The sequence below is a fragment of the Epinephelus moara genome, chromosome 19, assembly GCF_006386435.1.
Source record: "Epinephelus moara isolate mb chromosome 19, YSFRI_EMoa_1.0, whole genome shotgun sequence".
Lineage (NCBI taxonomy): Eukaryota > Metazoa > Chordata > Actinopteri > Perciformes > Serranidae > Epinephelus > Epinephelus moara.
In genome coordinates, this window is record NC_065524.1 from 40,887,716 (window position 1) to 40,896,894 (window position 9,179).

A 9,179-nucleotide genomic window follows, 5' to 3' on the forward strand; every position below is an offset into this window, starting at 1 on the left:
TATATATATATATATATATATATATATATATATATATTCAGTATCAGTATATATGTTCAGTGTACTCGATAGGTGAAACTGGACAGGAAGCACAAACCAAAATAACCACAGCTGCATGATTAAAACTCCAGCTGTCTGAACTGAACAGGAAGTCATAAGGTGGGAACACGTCTTCATCACTGCATCCAGTTTTCACCTGCGGCGCTGCTAGAGGCGGAGTTACTAGAGGCGGAGCTGCTGGAGGCGGAGCCTGATGACGGTGACAGACTGTAACTGGATCTTTAGCTGTGAGCACTGATCCACTCAACGTCCAACAACCTGATTGGAACTAACACAGTTCTTCCTGTTTCCCATGACGTGTGTCTCTGTTAACTGGTTTTCAGGAATTTTCAAGGACCGCTGCTCTACGTGATCGATCACATGACTGCCGTGTGATCAATCAGCAACATCGGGTCAATAAACATCAATGAGACGACATCACAGAGACGGACGGATGTTTCCTGTGTCTTTATCGTGTGTCTCATCGACCCCTGTCAACGTATGGAAACACGTCCTCTCCCAGCATGCAGTGGGGTTTTACATGATTGGGTCCTCTCAACTGATCGATCGCCTGCAGAGCCATAAAATCAATGACTCAGCGGCTAAAAGGCCAATCAGATCGCTGCATTCTGCAGCTGCAGGTTCCTGCAGGTTCTCTGATGATCTGTTATTTATCAGTTTCCTGATTATTGGTGATCAATACCTGAGCATGTAAGGATGAAAATAAATTCATCTCCTGGCCTTTGTACCGCTGCATTCTGGGTAATTCAGAGGAAATATGAGGACATCTTTAATCTGGATTTATGACTTTAACGTTGAGCGAGAATGCAGAGCTTGTCCTGAAACACAAACACTTAAATTGGCTGATTTCTGAATGGAGTTTGGTGACTCTGTGTGTCTCTGGAGTCAGTCCCAACGTCTGCTCAGACACTTTACAGTGTAAAATCAAAAAGTTAAAGTGACACTGAAACTAATTCACGGAAAGATAAACAGTCGGTCTTTATGATTTGTTATTAATGATCAGTGGTGTTAGAAAACTCCCTGCTGATGTCACACTGAGGTTTAAGTTTGTGACTGGCCGCCTGTTCTCAGACCTCAGCTCATTAAAGCCGTTTTATTTTTGACGTTGCTAGTCAAAAATCCCATAATGACCTCTGAGTAGGGCTGCCCCGTTCCTATTGGCTGATGAGCGTGAACTTCCCTTCAGTGAAAGACAGACTAATCAAAACGATTCTGACAATAAACTAAATAAAACAGTGTCAGTATCAGTAAAGAGTTTCAGAGAATGTTGCTAACAGTTTAGCCTTCAGCTAACAGGAGCCAAACGCTCACTGCTGCAGCTTCATGTTTATGTAGCTAACATTAGCTACAGCCTCAAATAACAGTGTGTCCTCCACTTTCTATTGCTGCTGTTACACAGGTTATAGCCAAAACACACAAGCGGCAAATGCGTCACGAGTGAAAGTCCGTTTTTTTTTTTGTGACCTATCCCCAATCCCATCCTGCCTCCTTACAAGCGCTCAAACTGTTTCCTTGTTTACTGCAGTCAGCACATTGGTCACATGATCGCAGCCTTTCAAAATATGTGGAATATGTACGAATTTGGGTGCATTGCTTTTCGTAGGATAACATATGAAACATTTGTGAGAGAAGCCTGAACCCGGCACTGTGGGGTTTGTGCTGACCGGAGTCAAGCTGCTACAGCCGCCAACTGAGGGTCCGTCTGTGGAGCTGCTGCCCGCCCTCCTCCTGGGGAAGCCATCTGCAGCGGCGGGGAGCGAGGCGAAGGGGGCGGGGAGCAGCTAACAGCTAATTCTTATCTGATCTGTGGTCTGATGAATGAAGTAAGATGAATTAAATCAAAGTGTGGAAACATCAAGGGTGCTGTTTGAATGGCCGTGGTTGTCTAGTGGGCGGGGCTTAGGACAGAAAAAAACGAGCAGCAGGAGGAGGGAGTCTTTTTATTTAAATTCTGCTATTTCTTTTTGCTATTTCCAGAAAACTGGCTCCACCAACTTAAAGTAATTAAATCAATTCAGAGTTAAATTTCGTCTTCACAGAGAGCAGGACATGATTGGACCATCACTGAGGAGGAGACGTCAGATTCATCCGTCCGTTTCTGTTCGTCTGTCAAAATTATTTCACTCAGGAATTAATAAAGATTTTTAGATTTAGCAACATTCAAAGAAAAATAAAGTTCAGATCATTTTTGATTTTGTTGAATTGACTCCACAGTTCAGACTCCACACTTGAATCATCAAAACAGTTTGCCAACTTTCTGAAATTCTCAGTTTATAATCAGAGATTAATCAAATTAATCAGAGTAATTACTGTGAAACTTTTCAGGTTTTTTCTCTTGAGACGACTCGACAGTAATAACGTGATGAAGGTAGAAAGCTGCAGTTTCACTGTGAACATTGGTCACATCATTGGCTGCCCTCTGCCCTCCTTGGAGGAGATCTCCAGCTCCTGATGCCTCAGCAGGACCAGTTCCATCCTCAAGGACTCTCATCACCAGCACATCATCTGTTTGACCTGTTGCCCTCAGGCAGGCGCTACAGGTCAATCAAAGCCCCGACCACCAGACTGACAAACAGCTTCTTTCCCTGGGCCAGAAGAACTCTAAACAGGCCATAATATGTGCAATACAAATAATGTGCAATCAACCGACTGCTGGTTTTACTTCTTTATTTCTAAATCTCCTTCAGCACTGTTTTATTCATTGCTGTGTATGTGACATGTTGACGTCATGTTTGTTATCTGCTTAATGTTGTTATGTATCGTACTGAGATCAAAGGAGCAGCACCTGTTCTATTTCTATATACAGACAATAAAGCTTTCTGATCTCATCTAGTCTGACTCAAGTCTCTTTAATTGTTCAGTTCATTAAATATAAAACTCTCCAGAATAAACAAACAAACATGTTAATGCTTCGATATGTTTCAGTAACGAGCTCAGCTTCACTTTATTCTGCTGACGTCCAATAACCTGAAACTAACCAGTGAATATTCATAAAACAAAAGTTGGCTCCTCCCACAACGCCGCCAGAAATCAGACGGGACAAATTAACAAATATAATTACTTAAATAATAATTAAAATAAATGATCAGGCTCCTTCTTTAGCTTAGCATCATCGCTACAGAAAGGAGGAGGAGGAAGAGGAGTTAGTATGAGGAGACCAGCACACAACGAATCCAAAAAGTCAAAATTAGGACTTTCCATGAAGAAAATAAGTTCATATGGAGCAAGAGAGGACGAGGAAGAGGAGCAGAAGGAGGAGGAAGAGGAGGGGCAGGAGGAGGAGGAGCAGGAGGAGTGAGTCTGAGACAACCAGCCCACAACTGATCCAAAAACTCAAACTAATAGACTCCTCATGATAAAAAAAAACATAAAGGGAGGAGGAGGAGGGAGGAGCTGAAGGAGGAGGGGGAGGGGCAGAATGAGGAGCGGGGGCATAACGAGGAGGAGGGAGAGCATGATGAGGAGGGGGAGCACGATGAGGAGGGGCCCTGCCCCTCCTCTCACTTACCTTGATGTGGGACAGGAGAGCCTGATTAGAAGGAGGTCTGTGTTTGTGTCTCTGTGGCTCCTCCTTCTCCTGCCCCTCCATCTTTACTCCTCTATTTACCTTCAGCACCTCCTCTTTAGGCCCCACCCTCTCTGTGATGTCACCCTGTTGTCGAGGGGTCTCCTGCCCCACCCGCTCCTCCTGCAGGGGCTGGTACCACCCACCGGGCCGCTGCATCACCGCCACCCAGTCGTCCCAGCGCTTAGTCCGGTCAGCAGATGTCCCCTCTGCCTGCTGCTTCCTGTGGGCAGGGCGGCGGCGGCGCTGAGGGGCAGGGCTTCCTTGCTCACTGGAGGGCGTCCTGCCAAGCAGCGTGAGGTGGGCGGGGCTTAGGACCTGATACGTAATCTCATCCAGGAAGTTGGAGAAGCGGACCTTCTCCTCAAGAACCTGCATCCTCCAGTTCCAGTCGCTCCTGCAGGGGGAGGGCGGGTCCGACGACCGCCGCGACGCTGACACCCGCTGGTCCGACCGGTCCAGAGAGCGAGTGGGTGGGTGGGCGTTGGCGCCGCTCCGCCCCCTGCTGTCATCCAGCAGCTCCACTGACTTTGACTTCCGGATGATGTCGTAGGCGTGTTCCACGCCGAGTGAGGCTGGCTGCTTTAGGATGCTCTTTGGAGGCGCGGCGCTCTGCGTCCTCTGCGTCCGGCTGTGGCGGTCTCCTCTGGGTCCCCGGGTGGGGGAGGGTTTTCTGGCCGCTGTGGAACCACCGCTGATGGAGTGACCTGCTGCACGGCGAGGACTTGTGGTGACGCCCACTGCTGTGGTCCTGGTGCGGCCGGGCCAGTGGCTACTGAAGAGCGGTGGCGGCGGGATGCAGAGCTCCAGGCTGGACAGGCTGGAGATGTCCAGCTCGCTGTCAGAGAGCGGGAGCGGCTTGGTCGGGATGCCATGCCGTGACCCGCACTGCAGCCGTTTAGAGGCGTTGGTGGCGGGGAGATGGGGGAGGTGCTGCAGGGAGGTTAAACGTGTGTTTACAGTGTGTTGGTTTACCTGATTTATGTCGGGCTGCGGCGCAGGTGGAGGTGGAGCAACGGGCAGGGTGTGGCGGATCTCACGGTGCTGCGGCGGAGCCTTACGGTACGGCTTCCTGGCCGGGGCCGCACTCGTCATCCTGGGCCCTACTTCCTTCCTCTCTATCGTCTGTCAGTCCTGCCGGCAGAATAGGAGTTAGAAAACGACACAGACACCCGCCGGTCGCCCGCCAACCTCCAACCACGACGCCACAACCACAACTGGACCCTGTCACTGCCGTCACCCTTCCTCTCTGAGCAGATCAATGCTCAGTCACCACTCATCAACATCAAACGCGCCTCCCTCTCGACACACGCCTGATGTGTGTCCGTGTTTGTGTGTCTAATGCAGCGTAAATGTGCTTCTGTTGACTGGTTCTGTTTTGGTATCTTTATGAGGACCAACATGGAGGCTCTGACCTGCACTGGGAGCTCATGGTATAGGACATGTCTCCACTGTGCTGGTGGACAGTCACACTGGTCCCTACAAACACCTATAACAAACGTATCTGCCCTCACAAGTTACAAGACAGTCCAAACAAATCACAAGACTATCAATAGTTATGTTTGTTCATAAATCCTTGTGAGGACCGGACCCGCACTATGAGGACACTTCTGACAAAGTCTCAATGTGTGCTTAAAAAAAGGTGCAGAAGGTGCATGTAAGGTTATACTGACACATGAAGGTCCTCACAAGGTGTCAAACCTTCACTGTGAGGACATTTTGGTCCTAGAAATACATCTCTGTAAAAACTGTCCTCACTTTGTAGGTCCCAAACTCAGACAGAAATAAAAGGTGGTGCTCACTAGTATATCAATACATGTACTGTGTGTGTGTGTGTGTGTGTGTGTGTGTGTGCCTCAGGCAACACATTGATCTCGGTTTGTTTCCAGAACAGGAAGTGCAGCTCCATTGATCTGAATGAGGCCAGCATTAGCATGTCAGCATGTTAGCCTGTTAATGTGAATGACACAGAGCAGAGCTAACACAAGCTAACGTGCTAACAACAGCAGCAGCCCACTTTAAACCCAACGACCAATAAAATAAACATGTTCTGCTGGTTTCTACTGTCCAACACACACACACACACACACACACACACACACACACACACACACACACTTCCTCTTCTAATCGCCTTTTTTTCCCTCTCTCTAAATACTACAATACCCATGAGCCTCAGTGGTTGTTGCTATGGAGACAAAGGCAGAGTGTGAGTGATGTCATTGTTAGCTTCAGCTAACTGTTAGCATTTAAAGCTTCCTTCCTTCCTTTATTTCCCTTATTCCCATCTTTCCTTATCCTTTCTTCCTTCCTTCCCTCCTGTTTCTCTCTCTTGCCTTCTTTCTTCCTTTCCTTTTCCCGTCTGTAATTTTTTTCCCTTCTCTTTCCTTTTCCTTCCTTTTTGTCTTCCTTCTGCACTTCTTTCTTCCTTCCCTCCTCCTTTCCCATCTTTCCTTTTTGATTCCCTTCCTTTCATTTTTTCTCCTTTCCTTCTCCCCTTTTACTGCTTGCTTTCCTTCCTTTCCCTTCTTTCTTCCTTTCTTCCATCGTTCATTCTTTCCTATCATTCTTTTTCCTTCCCTTCTTTCTCTCCTGCTTGCTTTCTTCATTTTCCTTTCTTTCCACCCTTCCTACTTTGCTCCTTCCTCATTTCCTTACCTGCTCTTCTTTCTTAGTTGCCTTCTTCCATCTTTCCTCTTGCTTTCTTTCTTCCCTCCACACTTCCTTCTTTCTTCCTTTCCTTCCCTTCTTTTCCTCTTGCTGTTTTTCTTTCTCTCCACTCCTTATTTCTTACTTTCTACATTTTTTTCTCTTTTCTTCTCCTTCCTTCTCTTATTTCCTTTTTCTTTTCATCTATCCTTTTCCATTCTTCCTTCCTCTCTTCCTCATGTCTACCCTTCTGCTTGCTTCCTTTCCTTTCTCTTTCTGTGACACCTCCTTCTTTCTTCCTTCCTCCTTTCTCCATCTTGCTGTCTTTGCTGTGATTGGCTGAAATGCACCCTGGGAGTCAAAGTTGCGTCTCGAAAGTTTTTGTAGTTTTGAGTTGTTTTAATAAAGTTTTCAGTGTCTTTAAATCTTGTCTCTGACGACGCGTCAGTCCGTCCCTCTGACCTGTCCCACTTCCTGTCTGTGTCTCTCGGCTCATTGGTCGGTTTGTATCTAACAAACAGGAGGGACTACATTCTGCGGCGAATGAATCCACACTCAGTCTGATCAGAGAAGAAGAAGGAGGCGACAGGTGTGAGAGTCTCAGGTAAAGAAGAGGAGGATGAAGCCGCAGAGCGTCTTCATCTCGTCTGACTGCAGCTCCTGAATTTTACATTCAATCTGCCCCGAGCTTTTTTACCCAGCATGCTCTGCTCTCATGCAACGCTCACACACACACACACACACACACACACACACACACACACACACACACACACACACACACACTCCGACTGTATTTGTGAGGACTGTCTGGCGATCCAATCAGCTCTCATCATCTCCTCTCCTTCTTTGTTCCCTTGGTTGTGTCCTGCTTCCTTCTTATGTTTCCTCTTTTCTATTATTCATTCTTTTCTTTCTGCCCTCATTCACTCGTTTCATCGTGTTTGCCACTCTGCTCTCCTTCTTCTCTTCTTCCTCCCTCCTTTCTTTCTTTCTCTTACTTTATTTCCTTTACTTCTTCCTTTCTTCCTTCCTTCCTCCCTTTCTTGTGTTTATCTCTTGCTTTCTTCCTGTCCTCTTCCTCCCACCCTACCCCTTCTTTCTTTCTCCCCTCTTATTTTGCATATTTCCATCCTTTTTTCCTCCCTCCCTCCCCTCCTGTCTTCTTTCCCATCTTTCCTTCCTTTCATTGTCTTTCCCTCTTGCTTTCCTTTTCTTCCCTTTCTTTCACTCTCTATGTTCTTCCTGACTCCCTTCTGTCCTTCTCTTCTTCTTTCCCATCTTTCCCTTTTCCTGTCTCTCCCTTTCTCTCCTCTTTTCTTCCTGAGCAGAAACACTTCTATTACATTTCAGTTACTACACTGCTGATGCTGCTGATGTGATGAGCTGAGGTGTCTGTACCTGAAAGGTGAGCTTCTCTTCTCCACAGCTGACTTCATCCACTGAAACACCTGAAACACCTGAAACACACACACACACACACACACAGAATCATAACCACAGAAGAACACGTTTATGATCACAGACTGCAGCCCGAGGACAGAACGCACCACATCATCATCATCCAGCTCACACTTTAATCTGTTGCCATGGTAACAAGGGGGGGCAGCTGGTGGGAGGGTGAAACAGAGAAAGCAGAGAAGAAGAAGAAGTGAGGAGGACCACCAGCTGTGATCTCCATCTGACCTCCGACCTCTGTCATCAGTCTCAGGTGGAGTCTGTGTGTGACGCTCAACAGGAAGGAAGTGCACAGCCACACTTTGTACAACATGTACAACACAAGACAAGACAAGACACACACACACACACACACACACACACACAGATGATAAATAAACTATTTAAAATTCGGTGTTCATTCTCACCTCGTATGTCAGCACAGGAAACTCTTCATCGTCTCTGCGGTGTCCGTCCTCACACTCAGTCCTCCTCTGAGACTCAACCTGAAACACAAGATGGCCGCAGAGACATCAACACCTGAGCACACCTGCTGTCAGTCCGTCTGTCACAGGTGAAGTGACCCTTTAAATAAACACCAGTCAAGACACAGTGGGAACTCTTTGCCCTGAGTGTCGTCTGCAGGCAGACCGCAGCAGCCTGATCAGACCTCCACAGCTGCGCATTAGTGTCATCTGAGAGAGAAGCTAACGGGACACACTCACTGATCTCTGACTTGTTACAGTGAAGAGTCGCTATCACATGTCAGGTGAGAGACCCCGCCCCCTCACCTGGTATGAAGACACCATCATCATCATCATCATCATTGTCTTTGTGTTTACTGTGTCATGATTAAAAAGATAAACAAACATTAAAATTACACTAACTTAGCTTTTCTTGTCACAAACACGCTAACAGGCTAAAACACACATGGCTAAGGCAGAACAACTAATGGGCCAAGGGACACAGTTAAAATAAACACGCTAACAGGCTAAAGTCTTCAGGCTAAATGCTAAAAGAGTTAGCCTGAAGACTGAAACAAGCTGAAAGGCTAAAGTTCTCTGAAAGAGATGAAGTGAAGTAAATGGCTGAGAGGTGGAGACATGTGCAGGTGTGTTTACAGGTGTGTGTGTGTGTGTGTGTGTGTGTGTGTGTGTGGTTAAAGGACTGAGAGTCACTGCTGTGGCTCCTCTGAACAACAGAATTAACAGAGCTGCTTTAATTTTAATGAACAGGCTGCTCACACCACACACACACACACACACACACACACACACACACACACAGTTTCCTGTGTATTCCCGGTGCAGTCGGTGGATTTCCCAGCATGCCATCTGCTACAGTTTGACCTTCAGTTGGAGCTGAGCGTGTTGTTCAGGTTGTCAGCTGGACGCTTTGCCGAGTCGTTCCTCCTGACAGACACTGTGTGTGTGTGTGTGTGTGTGTGTGTGTGTGTGTGTGTGTGTGT

The 9,179-nt window shown here is 47.1% G+C and overlaps 1 protein-coding gene across 1 annotated transcript in view; it reads right to left on the reverse strand.

Annotated features, from left to right (window-relative positions):
- Window positions 1–9,179, reverse strand: part of tjap1 (tight junction associated protein 1 (peripheral)) — a 58,272-nt gene that overhangs the window by 38,401 nt on the left and 10,692 nt on the right. Inside the window, exons 2-4 of the mRNA XM_050071662.1 lie at window positions 8,140–8,217; window positions 7,676–7,734; window positions 4,601–4,759 (exon numbers count right to left, since the gene is read on the reverse strand). Coding sequence (XP_049927619.1) covers window positions 4,601–4,720 — 120 coding nt within the window. The 5' untranslated portion in view covers window positions 4,721–4,759; window positions 7,676–7,734; window positions 8,140–8,217. The remainder of the gene's footprint in view (window positions 1–4,600; window positions 4,760–7,675; window positions 7,735–8,139; window positions 8,218–9,179) is intronic.